This window comes from Natator depressus, chromosome 1 (assembly GCF_965152275.1).
Source record: "Natator depressus isolate rNatDep1 chromosome 1, rNatDep2.hap1, whole genome shotgun sequence".
Classification (NCBI taxonomy): Eukaryota; Metazoa; Chordata; order Testudines; family Cheloniidae; genus Natator; species Natator depressus.
The window spans coordinates 137,891,309-137,911,348 of NC_134234.1; the positions used below are offsets into that span (position 1 = coordinate 137,891,309).

At 43.4% G+C, this 20,040-nt stretch overlaps 1 protein-coding gene across 2 annotated transcripts in view; it reads left to right on the top strand.

Annotated features, from left to right (window-relative positions):
* Positions 1–18,060: 18,060 nt before the first annotated feature.
* PDHA1 (pyruvate dehydrogenase E1 subunit alpha 1) overlaps positions 18,061–20,040 on the top strand; it is a 28,118-nt gene continuing 26,138 nt past the window's right edge. For both annotated transcript variants that reach the window (XM_074967860.1, XM_074967869.1), the window contains exon 1: positions 18,061–18,219. In XM_074967860.1, the coding sequence (XP_074823961.1) occupies positions 18,151–18,219 (69 nt within the window). In that variant the 5' untranslated portion in view covers positions 18,061–18,150. The remainder of the gene's footprint in view (positions 18,220–20,040) is intronic.

A 20,040-nucleotide genomic window follows, 5' to 3' on the forward strand; every position in this document is an offset into this window, starting at 1 on the left:
ATACAAAATGGGGAATAACTGACTAGGCAGTTAGTATTGCAGACAAGGATCTGGGGGTTATATTGGATTATAAATTGAATATGAACTGACAATGTGATGCAGTTGCAAAAAGGCAAATATCATTCTGGGATGCATTAACAAGAATGTCGTATATAGGAGACAGGAGGTAATTGTTCCACTCTCCTTAGCCTGGTGAGGGCTTAGCTTTAGCACTGTGTCCAGTTCTGTGCACCATGCTTTAAGAAAGATGTGAACAAACTGGAGAAAGTCCAGAGGAAAACAACATAAATGATAAAAGGTTTAGAAAACCTGACCCATGAGGAAAGATTTTTTAAAATGGGCATGTTTAGTCTTGACAAAAGAAGACCCGGGGGGGGGGACGCGGGGGAAGGAGGGACCTGATAGCTGTCTTCAAATATGTTAAGTGCTGTTATAAAAAGGACAGTGATCAGTCCACTGGAGGTAGGACAAGAATTAATGGGCTTCATCTGCAGCAAGAGAGATTTAGGTCAGATATTAGGAAAAACTTTCTAACTATAGGGGTAGTTAAGCACTGGAATAGGCTTCCAAGAAGGTTGTGGAAGACCTGTCACTGGAGGTTTTTAAGAACAAGTTAGACAAACACTTGTCAGGCCTGGTCTAGGTCAGTGGTTTTCAAACTGTGGGTTGTGACCCAGTATTGGGTCTCAGAATGGAAGGCATTGGATCGCAGTGGCTCTGGTCAGCACCGCCGACTGGGCCATTAAAAGTCCCATCGGCGGTGCTGCCCGGCTAAGGCAGGCTAGTCCCCACCTGTTCTGACACCGCGCTGTGCCCCAGAAGTGGCCAGCAGCAGGTCCGGCTCCTAGGCGGAGGGGCCATGGGGCTCCGCACACTGCCCCCACCCCGAGCACTGGCTCCGCACTCCCATTGCCTGATTCCCGGCCAATGGGAGCTGGGAGGGGCGGTGCCTGCGGGCGAGAGCCCCGCAGAGCTGCTTGCTTGCCTCCGCCCAGGAGCCAGACCCGCTGCTGGCCACTTCCGAGGCACAGCACGGTCCGCAGTGTCAGGACAAGCAGGAAGCCTGCCTTAGCACCCCTGCTGCGCCACTGACCAGGAGCTGCCCATGCCCCAATCCCCTGCCCCAGCCCTGAGCCCCCCCAAACCCAGAGCCCCGTCCTGCACCCCAAACTCCTCATCCCTGGCCCCACCCCAGAGCCTGCACCCCCAGCTCAGAGCCCTGACCCCCTCCTGTACCCCAACCCCCTGCCCCAGCCCCGAGCCCCCTCTCACACTCTGAACCCCTCATTCCAGGCCCCACCCTGCAGCCCTCAACCCTGCACCCTAACCCTCTGCCCCAGCCCTAAGCCCCTCATTCCCAGTTGTGTTGGGTCGCCAATCAACAATTTTCTTCAACTGGGTCGCTAGAAAAAAAGTTTGAAAACCACTGGTCTAGGTTATTCTGCCTCAGACTCAGTGCTGGGGACTGGACTAGATGATGGCTCAAGGTCCCTTCATTTGTATCATTTTATCATCTAGTCTTTAAATATGGTAAGAAATAGGCACAGTACAACATTCTGAACTGAAACAGTAGTGACCTAAGTGGTAAATCTTCAGTGGGTGACAGTACACTGCACTGAGAGAAGAATATAGCCCTTCATATGGAATAATTTTTGTATTCATAATCTCCTTTGAGTACTTCAGTAACGTTGCAAAATTAACTACTACTGCATCACTCTCAGATTAAATGTGCTTTTGAGGATCTGACAGCATTCTTCATTCCAAACATTTTGTCTGACCAATATTATTCTCCTCTCCTGCAAAACATGTGGGTCCTCCTATCCTCATGTCCTTTCCAGTACTGGGTCACGGAATGGAAGGCATTGGGTCACGGTGGCTCTGGTCAGCACCGCCGACCGGGCCAGTCTCCAAAAAGGCGCATGGTTTGGCCAGTCTCCAAAAAGGGGCATGATTTGGCCAAATATAGGTGTATTAATAAATTATTCCTATTCTACTATCTGGAAAAAAGGACGATCTGGAGGCAATTTGTTCAGTAATTTATTCCAGATCCTTCCTGGAATAATTTATGCTCTTGAATTTCCTTAGTTGTATGTCTAATTGGGAGCTGTCTTGCTACATAAATTTTTATAAATTTTTCAGCTATATTGGAGGCCAAATGCAGAATTAGGGCCATTATGTGGATTCAGGACTGTTCCTGAAGGGGATTTAGCACCTGAAATTAATTAATAATCAATGGCAGATTAAAGCAGTCTTTAATGGAATACCAGTATGGATCCCAGACTCAGAAAAGCCATTGTCCCCCGAATTATGTAACTGCACCACCAATCTCGCCCTTGCCTTGGAACCATGCAAACAAGTTTGATGCCCCATATTTTTGTTTTTCATATTTATATTTTTTATTAATTTTTCCAACTACAACAAATATAGCAACATACCAGATTCAAAGTAAATAAAGAGGGTTAGGTTACTATCTTCAGGGTCCATGTTAATCATAGACCTCTAAAAAGTCAGCCCAAATTGCTTTTTTTTTCTGTGGCAAGCCGGTAGTTGGTTAGCTGCAAAGTCAGCCAAATCACTGAGCCAGGCGTCAGTATTTGGTGGGGACTGACTTTTCCATTTTGCAGGATTAATTTTTTAGCAACCAAATCTGTACATTGGAACCACGCTGCCTTGTTACCTGGTAATCTCCAGATATCAGGAGTATATCCAAGAATGAAATTTAAGGGGGAAGGCTCCAACCTAGCATCCAATATCAAATTGGTCCTGTGACTCACCTCATCCCAGAAATTCTTGCAACAGGGGCACTTCCAAAAGATATGAGCTAATGTAGCACTAACAGAGTTACATTTCCCACAGTGGTCAGCATTTATCAGGCCCATTACCAGTAGCCCATGTGGGGACTAGTATATTCAAAAAAGTGTCTTTTGGTGAATAAGCTGTATCCTCAGATCTATAGTTGCTTTTTTAACTCTAGATACAATTCTATTCCATTGTTTTGGAGTTAGTTAAGTATCCAAATCTCTATTCCAAACAACTCTCAAATTCTTGTTCAACCTGAACCCAAGGTGGGGTCTGTGTAGTCATATCTAACAGCCACGAAGATGCCTGACTTAACGAAAAGGAGATGATCATTTTCCAAGTTGCGAAAATGAAATCCTCTCAGAGGTAGGGGGAGCTGTAATTTGTTCAGAGCCAATCTAGGTTTCTTACTTGTGCCCCAAAGGAATCTTCTGAAAATATTATTGAATTTCTTAAAATAAGTTTGAGGACTATAAGTAGGGAGGCCCCACAGGATGTACAAAATGCTAGGAAAGCCATTCATTTTCAGTATATAAATTTTACCCCACAAACTGAGGGTTAACGAACTCCATCTCCAAATCATTAGCCACTTGCATAATAATTGGTTCTATATTTATTTTAGGGATGTCCTGAATATTTTTGGGAATCATTATTTCTCAATATTTCATATAAGAAGATTGCCATTGAGAAAAGGTCTTTGTGGGCATATTTATTAATGGCTAAGATTTTTGATTTACCCCAATTAATTTTATATCCTTATGAATGGTAACTTCAGGCTTAGATACAAGTACTAAAGCATCATCCACAGAAAGCATAATTTTGTGCTTTGTTTTACCTGCCCTGATTCCACGAATATGTTGATTTGCTTGAATGGCAATGGCAAAAGATTCTAGAGCTAAAACAGAAGAGGAGAAAGGGGGCAGCTCTGCCTTATACCTCTCTGAATGGAAATGGGGCGGAAATAATACCATGGATAACTACCCTGGAAGTGTACAAAAGCTTAATCCAAGCAATAAATAGGTTACCACATTCAAATTTTGCTAACAATTGAAAAAGATAGTCCCAGGCTATGCAATCAAAGGCCTTTTGCCATCTAAAGAAATGACAGCTAAGGGTTTTTCGAATCTCTCGAAGTGGCAATACAGTCAATCAGTTGACGTAAAGTATCTAAGCCATGTCTGTTATTAAGGAAGCCTACCGGATTTATGTGTATAATACATGAGAAAACTTGTCCAATCACATAGCAAGAGCTGTAGCTAAAATCTTAGCATCACAATTGATTGCAGAAATTGGCCCGTAATTACTACATAGTCTAAGGTTTTAGGAATAACTGAAATTACAGCTTGTTTTAGAGTAGGCAGGAGAATTTGCTCATTCCTGGCTCATTGACCATATTCAATAATCTAGGTGTTAAAGTTCCAGAGAACTTTCTGTAATATTCAGTTGAGAACCCATCTGCACTAGGAATCTTTCTGACCTTCATTTCTTTTATACCCTGAGTCAGTTCCACAATTTCTAGAGGGACATCTAAAAGTTCCTTCTGAGTCAGAGATCTGTGGCAGAGACAATCCACTAAAAAAGTTATCTAGGGCATCTTTACTGATGTCCTCTTCAGCTAAATATAGTTTTGAATAAAACTGTTACAACTGGGTTTTTTTATATCTGACTGAGTGTAGGGCTAGGGGAGAAGGAGTGCAGGAGGGGCTGGGGAGAAGGGGGCATAGGAGGGGAGTGCAGGGGCTAGGGGCGCAGAAGGGTGTGCAGAGGTTAGGGGCAAAGGGGGGTGTAAGGTTAGCAAAGAAGGTGTGCAGGAAGGGGGCACACAAAGAGTTTGGGGAGAAAGGGCACAGGAGGGGGTTGAGGAGAAGGGGGCACAGTACAGGGGTTGGGGCAAAGTGGGTGCAGGGATTAGGGGTGCAGGAAGGAAGTGCAGGGTTAGGTGAGAAGGGGCACAGGAAGGGTTAGGGGAGAAGGGGGCACAGGAAGGGTTAGGGGAGAAGGAGTTATTTATCATTATTGTTATTATTGTGTATTTTACAAATGATTTCAGATTTATGTCTCAGATTAGGTGCCTGAAATCACACTCAATTTTATCAATGACTACCATCTCTCAGCTTCTCTGCACTAGCACAAGATGGGCCCAACTTCTCCTCTGTCTGCCTGGGTTCTCTCCTTCCCTTACTTTATTCTCGGGAGCATGCAGAAACCTATCAGCAGAAGACAAAGATATGATCCTGAAACCTTTACTCTGTAAGTAGTCCTTACTCATACACTTAATGTCACTGAACTCATGAAGGTTGCAGGATCTGTCCCCCAGCTCCTGCTGTAATTCAGCAGTTCAGAGTTTTGGAGCAGCCTATATTTGTGTTGATTTGTCTGCAGACGTTTAGATATTTTGCCGCCATGAAGAATAAAGAACGATTCTATGTGCTACCATACAGTTGTTGCATCCTGAAGTAAAATAACATCTGGCAGACTCCTGTTGGCTATATATAGCACGTGCTGTGAGAGAGAAAGCATATTTCCTTGCCCATTCTGCAACACACATTGCAGATGTGTAATGTTGTTAAAGCTAGAATGTACGGGTTTGCACAGGAGGAATTTCCCTACAAATTAATTCCTAATAAAGATAATTTCTTCAGAATAAGCACTGAAATCAATTTTTGCAATATTGATTGGCCTATTCAAATTATTCTTTTTGTAAAGACTGTTTAATAGCAGACAATGTATGCCCAAGTCCAAAATTTATACCCCTTTTTGCACTTGCTTATATATTTTTATTTTTGCTTTTATTTTTTAGGTAACATAGAAGTTGCTAAGTGGTTGCTAAGTTATACAGTTATAAGAACAGAAGCCTGGAGAAGTAAACACTATGTGTTCTATATTCTGTTTGACGGGTTATTGTGAATATGTTTTTTAAGCCTTAATCTTTTGAGACTCCAATTCCACATCTATATATAGTGGAAATTCCTGTAGTAGATGATGCAGTGTCTAGCCTATTTTACTGGAATGTGTGAAAGCATCTACTTCTGTTTTAGATTATTTACCACCTACTTTTAAGAAAAAATTACAAATACAAAAACAAAATGGGTAGAATAAGTCTTTCTCTATCCTTTCTCCTGGCATTATATTAAACCAGCTGGACAGAGCAGAGAAAAGAGACAAGCTCTGGTAGGAAGTGGCTTCTTTTATGATGTACAGAAAGATTGGTTATTCTGTGTAGCATTTAGAAGTTGAAATTTTTCCCCCAAATCAAATTTGTGACAATGTGATAAATTTCTTGTAACTTTGCTGTTCTCTGGTTTTTTGCCGTCAGAGCTGGGTGGCCGGAGAGCAGCGACTGCTGGCTGGGCGCCCAGCTCTGAAGGTAGTGCCACCAGCAGCAGTGGCACAGAAGTAAGAGTGGCAATACACCATATACCACGGCACCCTTACAAATATATATAATTAATAATCAAATGACAAGCTCAATGTAAAATCTTTCCCATGAGTTAAGACAATAGGAAGAAAATTGATAATCACCCTTCAACTCTTCACACCCAATGAGAGAGAGAAAAAAAGAAAAGCAAATAATATATCAATATCAACTGGCACCCATCAATTTATTTAGAGCAGCCATATCAGATCTCAGAGAGTAATACATAAATTCCTTTCAGTTGGATCATTCCATAGATGTCTCCTATAGCAAGGAAGGAGTTTGTAGATTTTTTTCGGTATTTTTCTGCCTCCTGAGGGGAACTGAATGATACAGTCTTCTCCCCATAAGGAGTGTTGCCAGGTATTTAATAAAATACTTCAGGTCCATCTTCCTGGTCAATTGTTTTGTTTGGTTAAAAGCCAACTCTTATAACTCTGAAATGTTCGTAACGCTGAACAAAACGTTATGGTTGTTCTTTCAAAAGTTTACAGCTGAACACTGACTTAATACAGCTTTGAAACTTTACTATGCAGAAGTAAAATGCTGCTTTCCTTTTATTTTTGTAGTAATTTACATTTAACGCAGTACTGTGCTATATTTGCTTTTTTTTTTTTTTATGTCTCTGCGGCTGCATGATTGCGTACTTCTGGTTCCATATGAGGTGTGTGGCTGACCAGTCAATTTGTAACGCTGGTGTTCGTAACTCTGAGGTTCTATTGTACTGTATTGGAGATGGCAGAACATCTATGAAGATATAAGTTGCCCTCATGTCCAAAGAATTCAGGTCTGTAAGCCAAGCATTTCAGGCTGTTTTAAGTACACTTGATATTTCCTTCCATTAAAGAATTGCCATTGCATATTTCAATATTGCATTACTGTTGCCATTGCATATTGATCTCATGCCATAATGTCCAAAAGAATGTAGAGCTAATACTAATAAGATGGCTGAATGTAGTGGCAGTAACACTAACAAATTTTTGAATTTCATATGTGAGTGGTTCCAGTCTGCATTGCTGGAGTTCTGTTGACTTAGATCAGTGGTTCCCAAACTTGTTCCGCCGCTTGTTCAGGGAAAGCCCCTGGCGGGCCGGGCCGGTTTGTTTATCTGCCGTGTCTGCAGGTTCGGCCAATCGCGGCTCCCAGTGGCCGCGGTTCGCTGCTCCAAGCCAATGGGAGCTGCTGGAAGCGGCAGCCAGTACGTCCCTCGGCCCGCGCCGCTTCCCCTTCCCCACACCGGGCTGCGAGCTCAGGCTGCCATCGGGCATAGGGGCACCAGTTTAATAATACTGTGTAGGGCCCCATAAATCCTAAGGACGGCCCTGCCAGTAGCAGCAGCTGTAGCAGCTTGCTGACTTCTCAGTGCTCATACCCACCACTGTGCCTGCTCCTGCGTTACCTTGCTCCTGCAGCTCTTGTCTTGCACCCAGCCTTGCCTTTGTCCTGTCCCTACCTTGAGCCCCTCCTTACCTGTTACCCTGCTAGCTTCAGTTCCTGACTTTTCATTTGAACCTTGGCTCTAGCTCCTGATTATTGACTCTGGCTTGACCTTTGGCTCTGATATCCAGTTCCCTTCAGTGTGACCTTTGGCTACTGATGCCCCCTCTGACCACTATCCCTGATGCCTGCTCTGACCACTAGGCTAGACTGCTCTTGCCCCAGTAGGCTGACACCAGGGTATCATGTAGGTTTCCCAGCTCCTGTCTCAGCACTGGAAACACCCAAAAGCAGTTAGTTTATCTCACCCTAGTCCCAGTGTTGGGCTGAGGGGGACTATTTTCAATGGCCTTTGTGCAGTATTAGCTAAATTAGGTTCTGCTTCCTGAGGATTCTAGGTTTTACCCAGCTGGCACTTCCCAGGGAGATTGGTACTGCTCCAACATTGCATCTTGTTAAACTATCTACTGGAAGTTATTAATTCCTTACCACACTGGTTTTAAATGTGTCTTCATCTATTCTAGAGCTTTCTTACCATTGTCTATATGCTGTTGTTTGTACTCAGCTTGAGTCTTGTGCTCTTTTGTTCCCTGTGAGGGGGGCCACTCACCAGAACAGTGCCTCCTGCTGGCTGTCTCAGGGATTAGCTTTCTCAACCGGTGCACCCTCTCCTGGTGGTGCCGCCTTCTGCACCAGCAGCCCTATCTCAGCCCAGGAACAGCAGCAGCCTTTTCATGCCTTGGCCCTCTGGTTGTGTCACCATCCGTGTTTTCCCCCTCCTGGAGGGGGAAGCATCTCCCAGTTCTATAGTCCAGCCACTTCCTCAGTGGCAAATGGGGGCGGGAAGACCTGGGCCCCCTGCCTCTCCTTAACTTCTCCGCCAATATTGCTTCAATTCCCTGGGCCACTTCCCCATAGTTCCAGCACCTTCTTCGCCCTCTTCTCAAGGCCTCAAGCCTGCAAGTCCCAGCAGCCAGCTAGGAACTCCTTCTTGCTCCCCTGATCCTGGCCAGCAACTGCTCTGTCCAACGTTCAGTCTGCCCAGGACAGCTCATCCAAGGCCTTAATTTCCTTTAAGGCCTTAATTTCCAAGGGTTCTAATCCTATGTTCTCTCTTTTTCTTTTTAGAGGTGGCAGGGGTTAAGGGAATTTGGACCATGCCCCCAGGGAGCAGAGTCCCGAAGGAGGGCTGGAGGCATAGGCGCCGAGCATCCATGAAAAAAAATTAGCAGATGCTTTGCACCCACTGGCACCCTGCTCTTCCCCTCCCCCCAGTGCCTCCTGCCTGCTGGCGTCCCTGCCAATCAACTCCTCCCCCTCCCTCCCAGTGCCTACCGCCCACCGCAATCAGCTGTTTTGTGGCGTGCAGGAGGTGCTGGGAGGAAGGGGGAGGAACAGGAATGGGACATGCTAAGGAGAGGGGGTGGAACTGGACAGGAAGAGGCAGGGAAGAGGCGGGGTGGGGGTGGGGACTTGGGAGAAGGGGTCAGGTGGGGGCGGGACCTGGGGCAGAGCAGAGGGTTAAGCACCCCCTGGGCCCAGAGAAAGCCAGCTCCTATGCCTGGAGGGGCAGCCAAATGACCAGTTTAGATGTAGGGGGGGACCCCAGCCCTGCCCTGTGTAACCAGGACAGCCATGAAACCCTTTGCCAGCCCCCTATCAGCTGAGAGACACCAATGGAGCTGGTCAGTGATAACAAAATAAACTCAGTTGACAAAACTATCTGGCCGGAGAGGGAGTGCCCAGCATTGCTGCTGCTTTCTGTTCATCAGCTGGGCATGTCCTCTCACCTGGGCAGGGTGAGCGCAGAAGCTAGTAATAGGGGCAGGTTCAGCAGAGTCCCAGGGAATCACCCAGCTAGACAGCCCAGCTTCACACTCTTTGGAGGGGGATTTTGTTAACATTTCAATTAACATTTCAGTGGCCAAAGGCTCAAAGATCTGTTGACAAATGGTTTTTCCTGCATCCCCGTCACCCAGGGAGTGACGCCTGCTGTGGTCACTAATGCTTTTTACTAAGCAGCAGATCATAACTTTTTCCTATAGGGGCAGTTGTATCATCCCCTCTTCCAGCCTCCCCCTGCATTACATCTGGCTTTTCACCCCCTCCCCTCCTCCCTTCAAGAAATTGAAGCTGAGCCCCAGTTCCTTGCTAAGCATTTATTCTGCCACCAGGAGCTTAAGTCAAACCCTTCCTTTCATTCACAGCCTCTTTGCCCAAGCCCTGGGATGCGCTTCCTTCCAAGGACATGCCCAAGTGAAACATAATGACAATGACTTGGTGTGCAACAGAATGTAATAAGAGGAGTACGGAATGGATTTTATTAACACTATTGAGCTGCTTGTGAATGATTTTGTCACTGTACAAAGTGGTGACTTCTTTCTCTGAATATCTCTGTAATTGGCAGTGAAAGTGGCTAGATTTATCGCAGGTCGCTTTGACACTTATTTCCTCACTAGGGAAACCAAAAAGTCACTAAATCTAGTGACAAAATCATTAAGTTGGCAACACTGCGACTGCTTTTGCCCTGCATCTCCCTTTTATGTGAGCCCGCTGGGCCCTGATTGGCTGCTCCATGCAGCCTCCCTCCAACTGGCTGCTTCCTGTGCAGCCTCCCTTGGCTGCTTTTAACCCCTTCCTTTCCGGTGTGGGGTGAACACCCCATCACACTCCCATATACCATTAGGAAGTTCATCTTCTTCAATCTTCACATGAACTCTAATAAAGCCAACCATATATGCAGTTGCATGATTTAGTATTAATTAAACTAATTCTGCCTCTGGAATATCCGGTTTCTTGTGTTATATAAAATTTGGATACATAACAGGAAATCTAATGGGGGCTCAAATCTCCCTTGCTCATGTTTTCAGAATTGCTCTTCAGCATAAACGTTTCCAAAAAGAGCCATCAAAAATTCACATTGGAAATCAGCACAACCCTTAGCTGATCCAATTCAGCCAGCTGGATCACATCTAAGAAACTTTTCCCACCATTTCTTCATGTTTTCACTTGCTGCATTACCTTATTAGTTTTTTTAAATTAAAGGTATTTGTACTGCAAGGATCCTACAAAAAACATCTGAAAATTAAGATCATGGCTTCATCTATTTCATAAGGTCCTGTAACCTTCCTGAGTGGACCATTAAGTAAAAATAATTGTGTTTATATCCCTGATCTCAATACTATCCATTCCTCACAGATTACCATTAACAGTCATTGAGGTATGACATACTAAATACTTTCTGGATGAAATGTAGTACTGGAAATTGATGTGCAGTCATAAAGTACCCTGCAATGGAATTAGTTAAGTATTTTTCAAACATAAATCTCTGGACTCTTTTAAAGCATTGATTTAGCTGAATATCAAAAAGGAGGGTGCTCTGCAACTAATAACAGCTTAAAACATTTTATTTTTTGGAAGTTAATTTATTTGCGACCTAGAGGTTAGAAAGAAAGAAAACCCAATAACCCTGAAAATCTAAATAAGTTTCTTTATTTCAGCCTTGCAAATTCATCATGGAAATTTACTAGGCCAGATGCACAATCTGCTCACCCACCCTCGCTATAAAGTGGACGATGGAAAATACTAATGAGCCCAATTCTCCATCAGGATAAAAGAAACTCCCTTTAGCTGCATTGGGAATTACTGTTGCCCTGCAGTGGAAGAATATAGCCCAAGAATTTTCCCTGCTTATCCCCCCTCCCAAATACCTATCTCCCGCCCTCACCAAAATGGGCATGTGGATGAATGGGCCGTTTTGCAAGGTTGTTTTATTTAGCCAATTTGTTACTCAAAAGTAATTAACCAATGTAAATAATGTTTTGTATTCGAGAATGAAGTCATCTGAACAACCAAATGTGAAAAGTTCCACCCAATGTCATTTAAAGCAAATTAGTTAATAATCGGGTTTATAATCGGGAACTGAGCTACTTTACATGGCACCATAGCAAGACTATTGGAGTCTAGCTGGCGAGAGAGGGTAGGAAGGACATAGGAGAGGATTGCTTGTCACATGAAATAGGAGACAGGTGCTGGAGGAAAAAGCAAGTCAAGAGACATAGTATCACACTGTAAAAAAGAAAAAAAATCACAGGCATAATCTTTGTAAAATATATCCATTGCTCAAGAACAACTAAAGGTCGTGAGGCAAAAGAGACAAGCTAATGGTACAGAAACTAAGACTTAAAAAAAAAGAAATTAGTTTGTCACCAGTCAAAAACAGAGTAATTTTTTTATGCAAGGTGGTGGTGAATTGCAGCATATGGAACTAAACGTTTAAGTACAATGAGCCAGTATACCCAATGTAATTCATGTCTTTCACACTTCAAAGATAGGTGCGTTACACACACCAATGTCTTTTGCTGATTTGTATATACTATGTGAAAACTACTACATACTCACATAGGCATGACCACAAATATCCACATTTATTGATTATTTGAAAACTAGTGCATAATGGGCCTGATCCAAAGCCTGTTGAGTCAATGGAAAGTCTAAATAAGTCTTGGAGATATTCCATTGACTCAGTGGGCTTTGGAATAGGCCCATAATATGAAAACTAGTATTATAAATGTTTATCTCATCAAGATGGGTGAAGGTCCACATATGACCTTTCCCTGTCTCCATCAGCTTCTTTCTAACAGGTGAGGTCTTGTTGCTATGACAACTGGAGACAAAGCCAAGGCTCCACTTAGCAGGCTTTGTGGGCAACTTTTTGTCCTGGAATCACTGTTGTAAATAGGACAGGCTCTGCAGGGAAAGACTATTGATGCTCACAGACAACTGGAAAACCCTGTGGGAGCTGTACAGCAAGAACAATAAACGATGTGAAATATTGCTTTTGTACATTGACAGCTGTTTGGGATTTTACTGATAGCTTTCTTGGGTATCATTTCAAGTACTGAACTGAGCAGAGATTTTAAATCCAAGTGTAACCAAGCAATACGGTCAAGAAGCTTTTCCTAAATCTCTAGGCCAAAAATAATATATAACCACCCATTTATCAGAGCAACAATAGAGGTGTAGGATAACATTTACCAAAAACTAAGCCCATTCCCATCACTAGAGCTGTGCAGAGGATGCAAGTTCCATTTTGCAAAGGATTATGAGATTTTGAAATTTGGCTTTGTTCCAAATTGGAACAAAAACTGGAAATTTTGAAATTCTCCACAAAGGAAAATTAAAAAACAAATTGGTAGACAGGGAGTGGGAGGGGTCAGTTGAAACATTTGTTTTGACAAAATTGAAACACTTCATTTTGATTTTGACTCCTTTTAATTTTGTATTATTCAAAAGCCAAAGTCATTTCAAAACAAAAAACCACAACATATTGGTTTGTTAATGGCCAGTTTGGGGTGTTTGCCTCTGGGAGAACAGGAAGTGAACAGCCCCTGAGCTTTACTGGCCTGGACTGCAATTATGACTACTCCTGAGGTGGCACTTGCACCTCCACAAGGACATATCACAATCTGGTCCTTAGGTTTTAAAAAAAAGTTAAAGTATTTTCAGTCACCTAAGATCCTGTGGAACCTGCAAGCTGTAAAGGGACCCTAGGGGAACCTGCACAACCTTAATTTGGCCCCTTTATGCGTATGCATTATAATGCAGTCTTTAACTACATGATCATATGCTATATGTTGAACAAGACCCTTCCTCATGGTAGCAAGAAGAGAAAGGATGTTCTTTTACGTTTGTGGCACTGGACTGGGATCCAAGAAAGTGGGATTTTATTTCTGGCTCTGCCATAATCTTCCTGTGTAGGGCAAGATTTTATCATAATGCATACTCATGAGGAGCGAACTTAAGGTTGTACAAGCAACCTTCATTCTGACCTTTGCAGGTTTGATTTTGCAGTCTTAACATTATCTCACATCATTTTGTATATGTTTTACAGTGAAAAAGAGGGAGAAAAAAAACTTGAAGTTATATCAGCATAAAACTGGAGTAACCCAGTGGTGGCAAATCAGACTCACTAACAGTATTGAGAGATAGAATGGTTTAGTGCAATGGGTCTTAAACCGAGGTCAGTGGAGCATAGATGTCTGGCAGTGCACGGAGCTACTTTTGTCACACGGGTGATGACACATCCCACAGCCTTTAAGAAATGACACTTCCTGTTCACTGTGGACTCTTGTTGGAGCTCCAAAAACTCTTTACCATGTACAGCTGTTTCCTGTCTTTCTTTGTTGTGGGTTCCACTATTATAAATACAGTAACAACTGTGATCAAATTTGTAAATGACACTAAAACCAAATGCACTGCAGAAACACAAGAGACAAAACTAAACTGCAAATAATTGGGGAAGATTAAAGCAGTGGGAGCTGAGGCAATGTTGAGAGCTTTGTTACTAAAATAATAAATTCTTGCACTCAGGGACAGGAAATAAATAGCCTAGATATGAAACAGGGAACTATACCAAGCAGCCCCACCCTTTGCATTGAAACAATTTTATTTTCATCTCATCTCCTTAATATTGTCCTAATATTGCTTTTCCAAGTAACCAAGCAATGCTTTTCTTCTAACAGGAATTGAGTCACTACTGTGACTCTCAATAGCTACTTGATATCAGTCAGTATCTGAAAGTGAGGGAGATAGCTTTTCTCTATTCCTTATGCCATAGTGACACCTTATGGCATTTTTGTTACAATGCTATGCTTTTTTATCTTTGTCTTATATGGTCTTTGACCTTGAACGGTTTCCAGTTGTTTCAACTCAAACATGTAAGCTATAGTACAACCTCAGTTATCCAAAAGCTTACGGAGCATCTAAGTCTTTAGATAATCATAGGTTTGATTAATTGGGGGAAGTCATTTTTATGTGCTGAAGTCAAACCTTATGGACAATATTCAGCCTTTGGATATCTGAGGTTCAGATAATTGAGAGTTGACTGTTTTAGCAACTGTGAAAATGTCCCTAGGATCATTCATCCACTGCATGTAGGCTTGGAAGGACTAGATTTTTATCAATAAATGTCAACTTCATCATACACATACACACACACACACAATATTTCCATTGATATAAATTGAAATTTACAGATAGGCAAAACACGAATAATGCTGCTTGAGAACTTATTGCAGTTTTATTTAATTTGTAAATTTTGTCATGTGATGATGACAGTTTGTGTTTTAATGATTATAAAGCTTTAACTTCTTGAATCTCAAAATCTACTGTCATTAAATAATTATTGTTTGATCACCCTATTATCTGACCCCCTACATAATTTCCTGCAACTATGAAAATGTAAATAAAAACAATAAAAATGCTTAAAATATTATACATCAAAATAATAAATAAAGTCAAATTCTAAATATGTTATTGCTTAATTATGAGAAGTTATATAAAACTGTTACTTTCAGCAAGAGCGTTATTTTCTCCTGGTGTTTTCTACTGTTAATTTTATTATATCCTCCTTTTGATCATTTACCTCATTCAAGTGTTAGTTTTCTGAATTAATATCTGTGGCATTCAAATTATTTCAGAATGTTAAAAATGACATGCTTTTCAGTTTTAAATGGTGAGACTGTATTAATACAAATAAAACAAAATGAACAAGTTTTTTATAAACCACAGAAATGATTTAGAGTAGTGCTTTATTATTTTTCAAGAGAGAGATAAAATGGGTCCCTTTCCAATCAGAAACACCTTGCATTTCCATGACTGTTAAAATATTCACAATATGTCAGTTTATAAAAATATAATTATGAAAAGTAATCTGATTTTTTGAATGCGGGTGGGGAAGAGCAATGGCCCCAATTTATATTTTTTAACTAATCCTGACATTTTCTATTTGAGCAGGGGAGATGATACCATGGTAACTGCTACATTCACAAACTTAGGGTTTCTACTTCTTGAAATGTTCAGGATATTGCAGATTTTTAGTACTCTCACCTGCATTCTGAAGGATATCAAAGAGTCCTAAATTTAAGTCAAGTTGGAGGTTGTAGCATAGTGTTGCTTCTTGACACTGAAGAAATCTCAGAGCCACTGGTAATGATATTGGCAAACTCCTGGATGATGGGAGAGGTGTCGGAAGACTGGAGAAGGGTTCACAGTGCCCATCTTTTAAAAAGGGGAAAAGGGAGAAACTGGGGAACTATAGCCGAGTCAGCCTGACTGTGATACCTGGGAAGCTACTAGAGCAATGTATAATACATTCTATTTGCGAATACCTGGAGGATGAAGGGGTAAATCACTAGCAACCAGCATAGATTTACCAAGAACAAATCCTGCCAAACCAGCTTGATTGCCTTCTTTGACAGGGTAACTGGTTTGGTGGATAGGGGGAATGTGGTGGACATAATACACTTGGACTTCAGCAAAGCTTTTGACACAGTTCCACATGATATTCTCATAAGTAAGTTGGAGAAATTCAGGCTTGGCAGAACTACCATTAAGCAGATACATGATTGGTTAAACAATTGCAAACAAAGAGGAACTATTATTGGAATGAGAAAAGGAGGACTTATGGCACCTTAGAGACAAACAAATTTATTTGAGCATAAGCTTTCGTGAGCTACAGCTCACGAAAGCTTATGCTCAAATGAATTTGTTCATCTCTAAGGTGCCACAAGTCCTCCTTTTCTTTTTGCGGATACAGACTAACATGGCTGCTACTCTGAAACCTGTTATTATTGGAATGATGTCAGATTGAAGGGAGGTCTCAAGTGGTTTCCATAGGGATCTGTTCTGGGTCTGGTATTGCTTAACATCTTTATTAATGACCTGGATATAGGAATAGAGAGCATACTGATCAAATTTTCAGATGACACAAAGCTAAGGGGGGAGGATGCCAAGACTTTGGAGGATAGAGCTAAAATTCAGAGGGATCTTGATAAATTGGAGAACTGGGCTATTGGCAACAAAATGAAATTCCACAAAGACAAATGTAAGGGAAGAAAAACCAAATGCACAAATACAGAATGGGGGAAAACTGGCTTGGCAGCTGCACAGCTGAGAAGGATCTGGGAGTTGAGGTGGATCAAAACCTCAACATGAATTATCGATGCTGTTGCAAAAAAAGCAAATGTGATTTTAGATTGCATTAACAGAGGCACAGCATGCATGTCACAGGAAGTGATAGTACCACTCTACTCAGCACTGGTTAGGCCTCAGCAGTACTGTGACCAATTCTGGTCATCAACATACAGAAAGGATGTGGAGAAACTGGAAAGGATCCAGCAACAAGCACCAAAGGATCCAGGAGGCAAGCAACAAAGATGATCAAAGGGATGGAATGCAAGCCATATGAGCAAAGTCTGAAGGAACTGGCTATGTTTAGTTTGGAGAAGAGGAGATTAAGGGGGAAACATGATAGTGGTCTTCAAATACTTGAAAGGCTGCCATACAAAAGATGAAGAAAAGTTGTTCTCTTGTGCCACAGAAGGCAGGACAAGAGGTAATCGGTTCAAACTACAGCATAGCAGGTTTAGATTAAATCTCAGGAAAGACATCCTAACTGTAAGAACAGTAGGACAATGGAACAGACAGCCTAGGGAAGTTGTGGAAGCTCCTTCACTGGAGGTTATCAAAAGGAGGCCAGATAGCCATCTGTCTTGGACGGTTTAGACACAGCAAATCCTGCATTTTGGTATGGCGTTAGATTAGATGACCCTTGCAGTCCCTTCTAACTCTATGATTCTATGACATATTGTCATGCCACGAACTTTGCAGTTCTCGTGTCTGACTCCAATATACTTCGCTACCTTGAGCTAAAACAGATAAACCCCAATTAATACAGCAACAACACTAAAGAAGATTCTGTGTCCTTTTGCCTAAGTTTACTGAGCCACACAGACACACACACTAGGTGGTACGTAGTATAGTATTACTATTGAACTCCGTAGTAAAGATATCAGCCATACTGGATAGTCTAGGTACTGACAGTCAAAAGAGAAATTAACTAGAGTAGGTTGAAAAACAGAAACATTTTTCATAATTTTTTAAAATATATCCCTTTCTTGTTGAAAATTTTCAAAATCTTTCAGCCAGCTCTAGCCTGAGTGGTTTTCTGGCTCGAGTCCCATTCAGGTCATTACATCCTGCCTTCCTAACTTTCCTTTGCCGTCCCCCGCAGCGCATCCACACACCACCGCTAACCATCAGCATTGAAAGATCATGCGCCCAGCCCCCCCCCCAATCTGAGATTTTTTTTTTTTTTTTAAAAAGCAACCGAAAATAATACAGGCTGATGTTTTTAACTGGGTCTTCTCTGGCGTTGACCATTGAGGGCTCCAGCAACCAGGGACAGAAACGTGCCTTTAACCTCCCTCCCCCTTTCCCTTCTGCTAAGAGTCCGGGCCAGGGGCAGAGGAGCGGGCGCGCGGGTGGGGGCCGGGCGCGCGGGAACGCAGGGCAAGGCGTCGGTCGGCCGCCGCGCCCCTCTGGAACGCAGCGCCGCGAGAAGCCGCCGCCGTCACCGTCACTCCGCGCCGCTCCGGGTCGGCCCAGCGGCCCTCGCTGAAGGAGACTCGAGGGCAGCCGGCTGCTCGTGCCCCCTCATGCGCAAGATGCTGCTGGCCGCGCTCTCCCGCGTGCTGCAGGGCCCGGCCGCCGCCGCCGCGAGACCGGTGAGGGGGGCCGGGGGCGCCGCTGCGCGGGGAGCGGCGCGATCGACCCGCGTCCGGGTGGGGGCGGGCCGGGCCCGAAGCGGAGCGTGGGGGTTTGTGAGTCCGGCCGGAGCGCGGCCCCGGGCTGGAGAAAACTGGGCCCGTGCGGCCGGGCAGGGCACCGGGGCCGCTTCAGGCCGAGGGCGCGGAGGCAGGAGCCGCCCCCAGGTGCCTCCTTGTGACTTGCTGAACATAACACTAAACCCCCTGCCCGCCCGCTGCTGCTGCTGCTGCTGCGGAAAGCGGGGCGGCTGATGTCGCCCGCACTCCGGAGTCACTGCGGGCTCGCGGCTTTTTCAAGGCGTTTAAAATGAGAACGCGAAGAATGGTGTGAGTCCGTGTCTGCTCTCTGTGCTGTGAAGGGGGGATTCCCGGGCCCAGAAAGGGGCACTCCTGAGGGCAGTGTCTGGGCTCATGCTGCCACAGTGAGATGAGATCCTCTTTTACAAAATGGGATTGTTGAAGCCAGAGGATGTTCCCTCCAGGGGCGCTCTCTGGCAGATCCAGGCACAATTACCCTTTGTACATGTACACAGCTATACACAGCAAATTGGAACACAGGTTTGGTTTGTTTAGATTCGCTACAAGTTGAAAATATCTCCTTGAAGTCACCTGCCGTTTCCGACCTGTTTCTGTTAGCCCATGCTGCATCACTTTTTGTCTTAAGTTCCTAATTCGGGTCAGATCATCAGTGGGTGTAAATGGGTATTCTTTTACACCAGCTGAGTATCTGGTCCTCTGTCTCAGGCCTGATCTACACTAGAAAATTAGGTCAGTTTAACTGCATCAGTCAAGGATGTGAAAATCCACACCCTGGAGCAGTGAGGTTAAACCAACCTAAATCCCCAGGTAGACAGTGTAGAAGGATGAATTCTTCCATTGATCTAGCTATCGCCTCTCGGGGAGGTGGATTACTTACACCAGTGGGAGAATCTCTCCTGTTGGTGTGGGTAGTGTCTACACTGAAGCACTACAGCAGCGAAGTTGTGCCGCTGTAGTGTTTTAAGTGCAGATGAACCCTCAAACTGTTGCTGCATAGTGCTCTTTTTCTGATCGCTCTGAATTAGCCCTACCATCACCATTTATTCTTAAGCATTGCAGACTCTCCTCATTCTGCCAGTTTCTGTATGTTCTTCCCATTTATTTTGTTACGCATCTCCCATCATGCTGCTGGTACATTTGGAACAGTCTCCCTCTTTTCATCTCTCAAATCTTGTTTCCTCCTTAGATTTTTCTTCAAAACTCATTTCCAGAGATTCTTTTTACCCTTTCAGTATCAATCCCCACACCTTTCCTTATAGCAGCTGGTCATGTCTTGTGCCTGTCTTGTTTAACTTACTTTGTAAATAGTTCAGGGTGAAATATGTCAACACAGGTTTGTAAAGTGTAGTATAAACTTGCAGTGGTATGCATATTATCACATGAAATGCTATTAAAACCAGATAGTAGGAGCTGGTCCTGTGTTCTAGTGGCAGAGCAACGCTCTTTTTTGGTTTTGGCTCACTAGGAGCTGGAAGGGTGTGCTATTTGACCCTAAAAGAAAAGGAGTACTTGTGGCACCTTAGAGACTAACAAATTTATTTGAGCATAAGCTTTCACGAGCTACAGCTTACTTCATGGGATGCATTCAGACCCTATTTACTAACTTCTATAGTTGATATGAAAAATGTTTTGTTTTTTGACAGGCTTTGCAGAGTGCTTTGTCCTACCCTACTTAGGTCAGTCCAACCTTTCCTTCACCCAACTTGGGAACTCTTGGTAGTGAAGGGAAGTAAGGAGCAA